Source organism: Alexandromys fortis, unplaced genomic scaffold (assembly GCF_014885135.2).
Source record: "Alexandromys fortis isolate MF-2015 unplaced genomic scaffold, M_Fortis_MF-2015_v1.1 scaffold_7, whole genome shotgun sequence".
NCBI lineage: Eukaryota > Metazoa > Chordata > Mammalia > Rodentia > Cricetidae > Alexandromys > Alexandromys fortis.
In genome coordinates this window covers 7,886,791-7,901,459 of record NW_026067920.1, presented here as the reverse complement: position 1 = coordinate 7,901,459, position 14,669 = coordinate 7,886,791, and the positions used below count along the sequence as shown (strand labels likewise).

The window sequence follows — 14,669 nt, the reverse complement described above, 5'->3', positions numbered from 1 at the left end:
AGCAACAGTGTGGTGCACACTCAGACTTGACGTAGATACTAGAACTGGTGTGGATGGTGGCCATTTAGACAGTGAGCCCAAGCTGAGCCTTTGGTTTTGTGTCTGTCACTCTATGCTGAGCCGTCATCCTTTGAGCTTTTGTGTTAACGCCCTCATGGTCCATAAGGACCCACATTTAACATATTAACGTTGCACCAGGCATGATAGGTTGCTGTGGTTTTCTGTGTCTCCTCGGATTCAGATTATTTGAGCTATCCATAAATGGTGCCGTTCCAGACAAAACACAATGCCTAACTGGTAGGAGGAAGGTGTGACTGGGAGGAAGATGTCCGGTTTCTGAGTGGTCAGAGAAACTTCTTTTGGAATAGAGCTGTGTTCCTATTTTCCGCACGCCTGGTTGTCTAGAGCAGGCACAGGCACTGCCCAGTGGGAGACAGCATCACGTCCTTATTACCGGAAGTTATAGGTCGCCGTGTGCTAGGATGAAGAACAGAAGAAAGCTAAGAATGTCAGTGGAACTCCCCCAGACTGTCAGGGTTCTAGTGATACATCTTAAAGAAGTGTTTGAAGTGCTTCTATCTGTCAGCTTCAACTAAGCTAATTTTAAAAAATTGCTCTTTGTACTCTGCCTTTCTCATGAACCTCTGTGAATTTAATGCATACAATATGTGGGAGGAAGCCTGTCAGCCTCGGCTCCCATCTCCCAGAGTCTGAGAAGTGGATTTTAGAAGTGCATGATTGCACCTGCAAGGATTCGTCATCTTATGGAATGGGACCTGAGACCATTTTCAACACATATCTAGGAAAGCATTGCAGGAGGAGGTGAGAGAGCGTGCTGGCCCCGCCCTCCATTGCCCCCTGTTTTGTTGCACCTCAGACGACGCAGGGAGGACTGTTCCTCATTACCAGGGAATGTGAGTCATTCCCAGATTTGTGTGATTGGGATTCCAAAGCGTTGCTGTATCCGATGGCCTTATTAAATCCAAGTGTCAGAGCAGCCTTTCAGACTGTAGGGGAGCACTCAGTTACAGCTGGTGACCTGGTTCTAGTTACCACACAGAGACGCTGGCGAGAGCAGGGGCCCCCTCCTAGTGCCCAGAATTCCATGTGCGTGGCTAGATTTGGGGGTTTGTCTCCTGACTCACGTCATGGGCTCCATTACATTTCAGCTCTATGTTTATGTCCTCACTGGGATCTGTAGACTTCAAGGGGAAGTGAGTGCCCCAGTGACCCAACAACCTGCTGCCAACAGTGCCTAGCATTGCAGAGCACCTCTTTGCAGATTCCCTCAGCCCAATGGGCCGCCCAGGATCTAGCAAACACAATCCATTTCCAGCTTGGTCCAAACAAAACAAATAAAACATTCACCAGAGAGGGAGGAAACTATAAATGTTGCCAGAAAATTAGTATGCTGTTTTTTCCTTCTTCCAGAATGTTTCACAGCCAATGGTGCAGATTACAGGGGAACACAGAGCTGGACAGCACTGCAGGGCGGGAAGCCATGTCTGTTCTGGAACGAAACATTCCAGCATCCCTACAACACGCTGAAGTACCCCAGCGGGGAAGGTGGATTGGGTGAGCATAACTATTGCAGGTAAGATGGGCCGTAGTGCTGTGGGGTGATCTCTGGTTCCTCCAGTTCTATCCAGCCCTACTCATAACAGCAGTGCTTTCTTGTCTCCTCTTGGCCAACTCAGAGAGCCACATCATTCTTATTAAAATGGATTAATCAGTGCAGGAGAGATGGCTCAACAGTTACGAACACAGGCCGCTCTTCCAGAGGACCCAGGTTCAGTTCACAGCACCCACAATACCGCTCAGAATAGTCGGTAACTACAGTTCTGGGGGATCCGACACCTTCTTTTGGCCTCTGCGGTCACTGCCGATGGGAAACACACACAAGAAATAAAAAACATAAAGATGAAATCAGTCTCTTCCTCTGTCTTCCTGTCTGTCTTGGTCTCTGTCTCTTTCTCTCTCTTTTCTCTAACTTAGTTTACTTTCATACTGGCTTTCAGAGCTGTGTCCTGTCTGGTCACTCTTGTCTCTTTGGGAGGATTTTCTCAGGTAAGTCTCCCACCAGTGAGCGTTTCACCAAAGCTGCTGTTCAGGCTATCTGGGACCCAAACCTCCCTCTACCATGTTCCTAGGCTGTGCTTGAACTCCTGGATTCAGGTAGCTCTACTCTTCAGCATGCTAGCTGCGAGGCAGCAGGTATGCGCCTCTTTGGGCTCCAGCAGGGAACTCTGATCTCACCCCATGATCTTCAGGTATATATTTATGATTTTCTTGGGAGATGAGCCCCAGCCTTGGTCAGGTTCTAAGACTGAGAGTTACTAGATGGCCCAGTGGTTAAGGTGCTTCCTATGGATTCAGAGTTGGGATCCTGAGAACCCAAGTCAGTGCTGGGTTGTTGTAAAGCCCACCTGCCATTCTAGTGCTCCGAAGGCAGAGGTGAAATTCCAGGGGCATGCTGGCTACCTAGACGAGCCATGGGGACTAGTGTGAGACACTGTCTCTGTGAAGAATGTAGAGATCAAAGGAGAAAGCCTCCAAAGCCAACCTCACACCACCACATACATAAATCCACATGTACACACACACATACACACGGACAGACAGAAAGATAAAAATAGAATTACAAGTTTTTAGAAACTAGAGGAAAAAAATCCAAGCGCCTTGTTTATACCTTCAGCTCCTTACACCCGAGAGGGTGCTAGCATGACTCATGGTTCAGCAATGTGTTGAATTTAATCACTCTTGGGACAGGTGCACAAGCTGCCTCCTGCACCATTAGGACAAGAAAGAGTGACTGCAGAGCCCTACTCTGAGTTCTGGTTGTCGTACATGAACATCTCAATCACTGGCACTGTTGACCCAGCTGAGCCAACACATATATTTCTGATTGTGTGGGCCACTGTTTGCCTCCCATCCTCCGCATGCCCAAGCTAACACTCCAGGCTTTTGTGGTCCTTGTCTCTTTACATCACTTCTTTTTTTTGGGGGGGGGGCAAAATGAAAGATTTATTAACAGAATAAATTAATGACTGTATCCATAAGACAAATTCTCAATATTTGTAATTTACATTGTCTAGATTTTATTTCAGGCTTGGGTTTACTGAAAAAAATGCATCCTTGGGTTCATTTGTATCAAAAGAGAAAATATAGTTGTTTTAAAAGTAAACTTGTAATTGGTCATTTCCTTTTTATGTATTTATTTATTAAAGATTTCTGATTCTTCCCCGCCACTGCCTCCCATTTCCCTCCCCCCATAGTGGACAATGAGGACTACTGAGAACTCAAGAACAATGGCAATGGGTTTTTGTTCCTACTGCACGAACTGGCTTTGTGGGAGCCTAGGCAGTTTGGATGCTCACCTTACTAGGCCTGGATGGAGGTGGGTTAGGACTTCCCACAGGGCAGGGAAACTTGATTGCTCTTTGGGCTAACGAGGGAGGGGTCTTTACATCACTTCTATCCTAGCTTGCATCCACGGACTACCCCAGGTTTGCTGTCGCTGTGGTTCTTCATGTGTCACTGTAAGAGCAGGTTCGTTACAAGCCGGGCATGGCTGTGTGTGTGCCTGTAATCTCAGCAATTGAGAGGTTCTGGGAAGAAGATAAAGAGTCCAAGGCCATCCTTGGCTACATAGTGAGTTTGAGGCCAGCTTGGGCTATGTAAGATTCAGTCTCAAAAACCTAAATGGAGTTTCAGAGGGCTGTGAGCTACCTGAGATGGATTTTGGGAACTGGACTCCAGATCCACCTGGAGAACAGTGTGTGCTTTTAACCTCTGAGCCACCTCTCCAGTCCCTGTCCTTTGTGTTTTATGGTTAGTGCTACTTAGGCTCATTAATCAATTCTTCACTATCTTCAAAGTTCTGCATATTAATATTTTGTATACATCAAAGCTTACAGTTTGCTCAGGTGGTTTAGTGGGGAAAAGTGCTTGCTGCCATGCTTGATGACCTCACCCAAGGACAGAAAGAAAGGACCAACTCTGTATGTGTGCCGTGGCACATGCTCACTCACAAGTCTGCACAGACTCACTGCAGATAAGTAAGTGAACGTTTAAAAAAAATGCTAGGGAGATAACTTGGTAAAGTGCTTGCTCAAAGATCGGGCTTTGATTCTTCAGAACCCATATTAAAAAAAGCTCTGTACCAGGTAGTGGTGGCACACATCTTTGATCCCAGCACTCAGGAGGCAGAGTAGATCTCTGTAAGATCAAGACCAGCCTGTTGATCTTACAAGATCAACAAAATTGAACAAAGCAAGTTCCAGGGCAGCCAGGGCTGTTACACAGAGAAACCCTGTCTTGAAAAACAAACAGACAGACAAACCCCTAAAACAAAAAGAGTTCTGTGTGGTTGTGCTCTTGTAATCTCAACAGTGGGAGGCAGAGACAGGTAGGTCCCTGCAACTCTGGCTTGCCACTAGGCAAGTTTCAGGCCAGTGAGAGAAACCCTGCCTCAAAATTAAAAAAAAAAAAAAAAAAAAGATGAACAGCACCTAAAGAATGACACCCAAGGTTGACTTCTGGTCTCCAAATGTTCACTCATGCACACGTATTCACATGCACACACATTCACACACACTTGAACATGCACACATACATGAGCGTGCACAGACAGGTGACCATGCGTACACACACAAACCCCAGTGTTGCTCCATCTGCTCCATCCCCTTCCTCTAACATATGGCCACTTGTTGTCTAAGGTGTTTTTGCTTTGCTTTTCTTGGCAGTGCTAGGGAAATGTTCTCCACTGTGCTGTCCCTGAAGTATCTCCTGGTAGGTTGGTTTACCCTGTTACAAAGCATTCCCAAAACTCAGAAGAGCTATTTTAAATTTGACTCTAAGGTAAATTTTAAATTTCCAATGAGAGAAAAACAACATTTTACTAGCTGAGTGCACATGTCTGCTCATAGGAGTGCGTCTGTAAGCATACCGAGGGCTGTACCTGAGGGCTGTGAGCACCTTCCCCCAGTACCTTTCCCCTTAACTCCTTGGACTATAGCCCTCTGGTTTGATGGAATGTACCAGACCTGAATTACCAGTTTATACTTCAAAAGGAGAGAGGCTGAACCTCTCATGTTGATAATATCACATCAGAGCCCAGGCTTTTTGCTTTAGCGCTGCAGAGAAGTAAGGATGGGTCTACCTGCTCTTTATTAAGCTGTTCGACGCTTTTCAGAATGGCTTTGACGTTGATAATAAACACTTGTTGTCTAGGGGTTTTACCCAATACTACATCAAAGCTGAACTCGGGACAGAGGGAGGAAGATGCTGGTGAAATACTGTTTAAAGAAGGGCTTTGTACAAGCTCTGCCACTATGATTTCTCAGCTGATATCTGACACCATGTTTGTCTTGTGCGACTTTTCAGATTCATCTCATCTGAGATGTCTACCGGCTTTCCAGTGATGGGAACAGGCTTCTCCCGGCTGGGTCTGAAGTATCTGGATTAGAGGGGGAGGCAGGCCCAGGGAAGAGCAGAGTCGCCTCTTACACCTGCCTTTGGGCACAAAAAAGAAAAGAATCCTTTGTGCCTGGGAAGCTTATCTCTAGGCCACACAATGGGCTTGTCTGCTCAGGCCCATAAGCCTGCTGCCAGCTTGCTGGGGTGGGAGTGTTGGAGGGGGGGTCTTCATGTCCATTTCCTGCCTAACTGGAGTGTCAGGTTTCCAGTATTCTGAACCTAAATAAAGGAGGCTTGAGAAGGGGTGAAGAGAGGTGAGCTTGTCTCACTGTAGCTGCCCCTGTCATTTGTTGAACTGCTTCACAAGCACCACCCTTTATTGCGATGACATCTCTGCACCAAAATGACCTTGCAGGTCATTTACTCCAAGCTTCTCTCACTTGGGAATATGGAAATAAGTCTTTAAAAAAACATGATTGCCATGTTAGAAGTCAGTGTCCTGACTGAGAAGCCTCTGTGAGGTCTGTATGATGATGGAGGAGACCACTTCTGTATGTGTGAGGTAGCCAACCTAGGCTGAGTAGGCTTGCCAGCTGACATTGTGTTATGTGAGTTTATTTGGCTGTTTAGAAACAGTCATTATTGAAGAAGGTAGAAACTAAAATCAGAAAAGAAAAAAACAAACTAAAATTGCCAGTAGTCTTAACACCTAAGAACAAACATTCTTTAGACCTGAGATTTCCTTAAATATGCCTTTTCCAACTTCAGAGGATTGTATTGTCTGTAGTTTCATTATTATTTTGTTTATCTCAGCTTCTTGGGTGTTGTGATTACAGTCCCACGCCACTGTGGCCGACTTACGTTTTCCGTCCTGATGAGAAATGACATTGAAATGCACAGCAGTTATTAGAAGCAACAGGAAACAATTCTGTAAAGCTAAATGGGCCAGGTAGCTTGAAACCCAGCAGTATCATCAGTGTGTGCTTATTCCCAACAGAAATCCAGATGGAGATGTGAGCCCCTGGTGCTATGTGGCGGAGCATGAGGACGGCGTCTACTGGAAGTACTGCGATATTCCTGCCTGCCAGAGTAAGGCTGACACACACACCCGCTGATGGCTTAGAACAGGTTAACTCCTGTTGCTGGGTTTCAGTAGTGAGTGCAAAGAAAGGTATCATGGGTTATGGGCTTCCACTTCTCTTGTTGAGTTCTCAAGTACTAGGAACGCCCAGTTCCATGGCATACCATTTCCGGGTGTTTCCCAGGTGGGTAAGCTCAATGAAAAGTCCCATATTTGGTATTATTTAGCTTCAATTTCTCTGAAAAATGATAGTAACTGGTCACATAGGGCCCACAGCTCTTCAGTTCACAGTATCTATTGTGTTTTTAATGATGATCCATAACTCAGTCTCTTCAACCTTTTGTGCTTATGTATATGTGTATTCATGTGTGTGTGGATATGTGCATGTGTTCATAGGTATGCAGAATATATGTATGAGCATGTGTTCATAGGTGTGCATATATGTGTATGTGCACATATGTTCTCTGTGAGTGGAAGCTGAAGGTCAACTTGGGTGTTGTTCCTCAGGAGCCACGCACCTTGTTTGCTGAGCCTGGATCTCTAACTGGAACCTGGGACTGATGGGTTAGTCAAGGCTCTCTGGGCAGAGCCATGAGATCCTCTTGTCTCCACCTTTCTAGCTCAGGAATTATAAGCCTTTGTCATTGTTAAGTATTTTCTGGTCAACAAACCTCTCCGCTGACGCAAATAATCCCAATCAGACCAAATCAAACTGAATTAATAGATACCCAGCTTTAATGGGTGCCAGCACTTTTGGGTGACCCCTGGGAAAACACGGAGGTGAGGGGGAGGAAAACCCAAACGACCACCTGAGAGGGAAAAGAGGAGACCATGTGTCCATTCTCTGGGGGGCAGTTTAAATAGCCTGTGGGAGTGGTCTTGACCCTCCCTGGGGGAGGGGCCACTGTTTGGCAGGCTTTCTCAGAGGTGGAGTCTGGGCTGAGGCAGCTCCCAGGGGAGGGAGCTAGAAATGGAGCTAGAAATGGAGCTTTCTGCCCAGCATTCCAAAGATGGATGTCAGGGGCCTGGGGTGAAGCCCCTGACTAAATATTCCAGACTCTTTGTATAAAGGGGTGCAAGGGAGCTGAGGTAATGCTTCCGAACAAACATTTCAGACTCACTTTGGATAAAGGGACGCTGGCTCACGTCTGGCTACTTCCCACGGACATGGGTGACATGGGAGAGGGGAGAGCTAAGAGTTGGTGGGCTCATGCTCAGCAAGAGGTGTGGCTGGAGAGGCATCCGGTTTACTGCCATCCTGGAGACATCAGACATCTGCTCCTTGAGGGCGATGAGGACGCAGGTGGCTGAGTTCAATGGAGAGCTTGGTTAGCTGTTGTTTGATGAGTCCATTGGCCCTCTCCACCTTTCCCGAGGATTATGGGCGGTAGGGGATGTGGAATTTCCAGGAGATGTTGAGAGCTTCTGACACAAGCTCCATGACCCTGGAAGTGAAGGCTGGCCCATTGTCCATCTGGATGGTCCATGGGACACCAAACTGAGGAATGATGTGGTCCAGGAGTACCTGAGCCACCACATCTGCCATTTCCCTGGAGGCCGGAAACACTTCTATCCACCCTGTAAAAGTACACACAAGTGTTAGGAGATAACGGAGCTTTTTATGAGTAGGCATATGGGTGAAATCAACCTGCCAATCTTCTCCCGATTGATGTCCACGAAGCTGATGCAGAGACTGATGTATATGGAGAGCCCCCTGTGGATTGGCCTGGGTACACATCTGGCAGAAGGAGCCAAACTGTGAAATACAATCTCGGAGATGGGTGGGGTCAAAGAGGGGCTCTAAGAAATGGAACAAAGCTTTGGGGCCTATGTGTAAGGTCTGGAGATGATTGACAATACCTGGTCTTGAGGAAGGATGAGACAGTTATTTAAGTAGAACCTTCAATCCTTTGTATTTATGACCCCCTTTTTTATGAGCTTGGTTGGTAACAGGGCTGGTAGGAGGGAGTCAAGAACAAAATATGTTCTGTGGAATCAAAGGAGCCGGAGGCCAGTCCCCGGGCCACTGACTCAGCCTTGGCATTGCCTAAGGCCACTGGGTCCTTGGAGGACTGGTGTCCCTTACAGTGAATAATGGCTACTTCTGCAGGGAGCTGGAGGGCCTTCAAGAGGTTGACTACTACAAGGGGTCCGTTAACTATGGGAGTCCCTTGGTAGTAAGGAAGCCCCTTTCCTTCCAGAGTGCAGAATGGGTATGGGCTATTAAGAAGGCATATTTAGAGTCAGTATAGATATTAGCCCATTGGCCCTTAGCTATTTGGAGTGCCCTAGTCAAGGCAATTAATTCGGCCTTTTGTGAGGAGGTTCCCATTGGCAGTCAGTCACTTCAACTGTGTTAGTGGAAGTGACCACTGCATACGCTGCCTGGTGGTTTCCTGATTTGTCTATAAGGGAATTTCCATCAACAAACAGGGTGAGTTGGGGATTTCTAAGTGGCTGGTCTAGAAGACCTGGCTGAGATGAGTTTAAGGCCTCTACAGCCTCTGGGCAAGAGTGAGAGGAGGTACCAGAGTGGGAGGGAACAGGAAGGAGAGTTGTGGGGTTTAGGGCAGTACTGGAGACCAAAGTAATTTGAGGGTTTTCTAGAAACAGTAAGTGAAGGCCCAAGGAGAGAGAGAGGGGAATGACTCAGAAGGTCTGAGAGGCGGTGGGTGGAATATACTGTGATTGATCTGGACAGGGTGATCTCGAGAGCCTCCAGAGTGAGTTTAGCTGCTGCTGCCAGAGCTCTCAGGCATTGTTGCCATCCACAGATGGTGAGGTCCAGCTGTTGGGATAAAAAGGCGACAGCCCGATTCAAAGGCCCAGCCTGTTGGGTTAGAACACTCCTGACCTCTCATCTGCATAAAGGTGGTAAGGTCTCATGGGGTCTGCAAGAGCAGGGGCTGTCAGAAGGGCATCTCACAGTAGAAAGAAGTGGCGGCGGACGATGGCCGATGGCCAGGTGGGTGAGAGCCCCCGTGGGGGTCTCTCTGGCTGCCTGGTACCAAGGCTTGGCTGTAATGGCAAAGTCAGGGATCCAATGGTAGAAGAACCCGAGCAGGCCCCAAAATGAGAGAATCTGAGCCCCTATGGTTGGGGGCTGTAAATTCCACAGGGCCTGAACCCTGTCAGAGGTGAGGGTCTTAGACCCCAGACTGAGTTGAACACCCACATATACGACCGTGGGAAAGCACAACTGAGCCTTAGCTGGTAAGACTCAATATCTCAGGGATCCGAAATTCAGCACAGAGGTGGCCTGTTGGGACAGAGACAATGAAGGACTGCAGAGATCTCTCTTTCCTAGAACAGTTGGAATACTGATGGCTGCAGGCAGAGTCAGCCCTATGGGTCCACTGCTCCCACTGTCACTGCCCTCCAGCGTACGCTACTTTAATGCAGGGAAAACGGTGAGGACCAGAAGAATGGGCTCTTTGCTCATTCTGCTGAGCCAAAGCCTTAAAATGATAAAACATGGCGTTTGGCAGTGACTGGGTAAAGAAGAGGCTGAGAGGAAAGCAGATTTCCCTTGGTCCATTTGTTCTACACAAAGATTGCCTTTTCCTCAAGGATTGTGCCGTTCTCTCAGGAAGATCACAGGGTATTTCGATCTGGGCACTTTCATTTCAAAAGATAGTGTTCAACCCATATTTATAAAATATAATTCAGTCCAGCAGGAGTTGATTCATGTAGTCATTGAAACTAGTTTCAAGAAAATTGTGGCAAAATCCAACTAGCATATCTCTAACATCCCCACAGTTCTTTTTGTCTGCTTGTTTGGGTTTGTTGTTTTTGTTTTTTGAGACAGGACTTCTCTGTGTGTCTCTGGCTGTCCTGGAACTCACTTTGTAGACCAGGCTAGCCTGGAACTCAGAGAGAGCCACCTGCCTGTGTGCTGAGATTAAAGGTGTGTACCACCAATGCCTAGCTGCATCCCCACAGTTCTAAAAACAGAAAAGTAAATACCGTCCCATCCTTCTGACATTCTCATCCTCCTGGCCCTTCGATGGCCTTCTCAGGTGATCAGGGTATGGAGGTTAAAATGGTAGAAAGGGAGAGGTAGTGTCCTGAGGTGGGAGGTGGAGGGTGGGCGGTACCTGGATTTGGGTCTGTGTATCAAATCTTGTCAAGCCAAAGCCTCAGTCAAGTGTCTAATGTGCTTGATTGGCATGGCTGAAGAAAGGCCATATGCCATTTGTAGCTGGGGACCTGGGAGTAGCCCACGGGTTTAGCAGAGATACAGCTTGCCTCTTTTTGGCCACATGTGTCCTATTTCTGGATGTTGAGCCACTATTTCTGGTTTTTTGGTTTTGTTTTGTTTTTAATAAATAATGCCAGCCTCTGTAAAACTTACTTGTTCATGACTAGCACTGGGGGACTCATCATACAGGAAAATGCCTGTAACATGATCAAGTTTCTGAATATAACAGGCACCACAGGAGGCAGGAGAGTGGATGTGGGGACAGAGCTGAGTGATGAGCCCTTATGTGAAGACCCGAGTCTGCTCCTGGTGTGCTGTGAGCAGGGCTGCAGCAGCAGGAGGGGGAGGAGGAGTGGGGTTCAGAGGAGGAGCTAAACTTCCCTCAACTCTCCAGCGCTTGGATCACAGCTTACTATTAAAGGACTTAGATGTCATTGGATTTGCCCCCACTCCCACCAACTGCTTTTGCCACCATCTTTCTCTCCAAGTTCTTACAGCTTCCAAGAGAAATAACAGATTCCGAGGCTGTCGGCTCTCTGAGGGGAACTCTGAGCCTGGTGTCCTTTGCATCTTTCTCTATGTCACGTAATTGTCCCTTTGTGCTGCCGCGCTGTGTAGTCTCTAACATGGCTTTAATTTACTCTTTTACCTGTGGGTCTTTTTTCTTTTTCTTTTGTCTTTTGAGAGAGAATCTCAACTTGTAGCACAGGCTGGACTAGAGCTCATAACCCTTGTCCTTAGCCTTCTGAATTCTGGGATTACAGGCATATGCCACACTCCAAATTTAGGATTCTAAGTAAATAATATAATTTCTTTTTTTTTTTGTTTTAAATTTTTTTCCCGTTTATTTATTTATTAAAGATTTCTGTCTCTTCCCCGCCACCACCTCCCATTTAATAATATAATTTCTGAATGAAGAAATGGTCTGAAAATTATACTTAAAGGCAGATGCTGGGCTCAGGAGATGCTCAGCTCAGCAGGTGAACGCCCCAGTGAACTGGAAACCTGAGTTTGACCCTGTGGAGAGAACTGACTCCCACACGTTGTCCTCTCATCTCACACACGTGCTCCCCTCCTCCAGAAATAAATAAAATGTCACTAAAACAACCTTTAAAGATGTTATTTATTTTAATTATCTGTGTGAGGATAAGCGTGCATATGTGCAGGTACCTGGTTCCTCTGAGTAGAGCCTTAGGTGGTGTGAGGCACCTGACGTGCATGGCAGGAACTGAATTCAGGTCCTCTGGATGCTCAGTATGTGCTCTTAACCACGGGGCCATCTCCCTGACCTTTAACAGAAAAAGTCAAAGTCAAATAGAGTTTTCTGCACCTGGCTGATTTGGGTCTGAGGCTCCTGGCATGAAAAATTTACCTTCTCATTTCTGAGAGTTATTTTTTTTAATCTACCCAAAATGTTCACCTGTAAATCTATCTATGAAAATTCATCATTGAATTAGAGAAATTTGAAAGGGTGAATCCTATGATATTAATAAGTTTCTATTACCTTTAGTAACTAAAACAATGGATGGTGGTTTATGTCTCCCCGGGATCAGGTTACTCATGTCAGCCTCCTGCATAGACGGGGCTGTAGGTCAGAGGACAGTTTCCAGTGCTGTTTCTTCCTTTATACCACACAGTGGATCCTGGGATTAGACTCTAGCTGTCAGGCTCAGCTGCAGTTGCCTACTGAACCAGTGCTTGAAAGAACCTTTTGTTTTGTTTTGGTTTGGTTTTTTGTTTTTTGAGACAGCTGTAGCTGTTGACCCTGTCCTGGAACTAGCTCTTGTAGACCAGGCTGGCCTCAAACTCACAGAGATCCACCTGCCTCTGCCTCCCGAGTGCTGGAATTAAAGACAAATTCTTACTCTGTAGGTCTTGCTGGCATAGAGCTCCCTCATGTAGTCCTGGCTGGTCTTGAACTCACCGAGATCTACCTACCTCTGCCTCCCAAATGCTGGTGGTGCGTGCTGTATTTTTTAAAATAAAGTTTCACACCTTGTAAGATCTTAAATATGTAAAAGTATATATATTTACCACTCAGAATATCTGGATTGAAACATGTAACATGAGACCAGCGCAGGGGCTCTCTCACACGCTAGCCGGCAGCTTACTACAAGGCAGCGTCCCCGACTCCTGCAGCACTTTACATTAGCTTGTCAGTGCCTGAATTTGTTGTTAAAGTTTGTTATTAAGGCTTTAATTAAGCTTATTACAACTCTTAATTATTACTTAAAGTTGTGAAAACTATTCATTATTGAAGTAGTTATTAAAATTAATTATTAAAGTTTAAAATCGTAAGAACTTTAGGAGCCAGCAAAATGGCTCAGTGCTAAGAGTGCTTGCAACCAAGCCTGATGACCTGAGTGTGATCCTTGGTATTCACATGGTTCAGGCAGAGCCACTCCTGCCGCTTGTCCTCTGGCCACATGCTTGCTGTGGCACACTAGCCCGTATGCAAGCACACAGAGATAAATAAATGTAATCAGATTACAAGAACTTTTAAGAGTTGTTAGCTGTGACAAATGGTATTTATTTCTTCCCCTTTTTTTGTGTATGGTGCTGGAGGTAGAACCCAGGGCCTTGACACATGCTAGGCAAGTGCCCACGACTGAGTTGCACTCCCGGCCCCTATCTCCTAGGCTCTGACTATACACAAGATCTTGTACCCAGGTATGGTCTGCAGCCTACGGAAGCCTGTACTTTAAGATAGGAGACTGGCACATGAACAGATGTAGAAGTAAGGTGGACAGAAGTCACAAACGTGAGCTGGAGGAGTCAGGTCCCTGGTTGTCAGCAGGACTAAAGTGTAAGGCTCTAGAGCAGCAGGTTCTCAGCCTGCGGATGGAGAACCCTTGGGGGGTAGAATGCCCCTATCACATGGGCCCTCTAAGACCTTCAGAAAGCACAGATATTTACACTATGATTCATAACAGCAACAAAATTACAGTTATGAAGTAGCAATGAAATACTTTATGGTCTGGGGTCACCACAGCATGAGGAACTGTATTGAGGGGTCACAGCATTAGGAAGGTTGAGAACCACTGCTGTAGATGTTAGAGTGGAGAAATGACCCAGCAGCCAAGAGTTGCTCAGTCTATGAGACTGGATGCCTCAGAACCCGAAATCTGGTGCTGGAGTCCTAGGGAAGTACTAGAGAGTTGTTCTGTCGGAATTCCAGCCAAGTAGGATCTACTACCAGTGAAGCATGTCTTAGGCAGAGGGTCAGGGAACTTGCCAGAGAGTGAGGCCAAGTAGGCAAAAAGCACAGGCTTCCTTCTCCCATGACCTTTTATGTGGGCTGCCACCAGAAGGTATGGCCTAGACTTAGAGTGGATCTTCCCTCTCAAATCCCTCACAGGTGTGCCCAGCTGCTTGGGTTTTAGTTAATTCCAGATGACATCATGACAACCAAGAATGCTCATCACACCAGCTCAAGTTCCTCCTAACCAAGCTGCACTCTGGCTTGTATTGGTCTCCCTTAGCTGATGTTCATTTTTGCCCCCAAACAGAATTTGAAAGCTTTCAACTGAGCTGTCTTGTAAGGGTCCTGGAAGCTGCACAAGGGTGCTGTGGCCATGGCAGCCAAGGCTGTCTCCACCATAGGACACGTGTTAGTGCTGGCACGCCTGTATCATTGATGTCAGCAGTCACCTCTGTGTCGTTCAGCTATAACTGAGTGCCCAGCTTGTACCATACACATCCATGTTCTCTCATGGAGAGTATGTCTGCCCATCCCCCCCATTCTTCAGTAAGAAAATGGAGACTCGTTGGTAATGCCACCTTCTGTGTCAAATTGGGTCTAATACAGGACTCCATGGCAAGACCTTTCCTTTTCCTGTGGTCCTTATAAGCAGCCTTGTTCCCTTGAAAACTGGGGCCCCAAGATGAATCTTGACTTCAGAGGTAATTGTGTATGTGTGTTCTTTGGGAATTAAAATAGAAATTCATGCAGAATAGAGAAATATTAAG

The 14,669-nt window shown here is 46.5% G+C and overlaps 1 protein-coding gene across 2 annotated transcripts in view; it reads left to right on the top strand.

Annotated features, from left to right (window-relative positions):
• Kremen1 (kringle containing transmembrane protein 1) overlaps nucleotides 1–14,669 on the top strand; it is a 69,349-nt gene that overhangs the window by 15,608 nt on the left and 39,072 nt on the right. For both annotated transcript variants that reach the window (XM_050141215.1, XM_050141216.1), the window contains exons 2-3: nucleotides 1,432–1,594; nucleotides 6,416–6,507. In XM_050141215.1, the coding sequence (XP_049997172.1) occupies nucleotides 1,432–1,594; nucleotides 6,416–6,507 (255 nt within the window). The remainder of the gene's footprint in view (nucleotides 1–1,431; nucleotides 1,595–6,415; nucleotides 6,508–14,669) is intronic.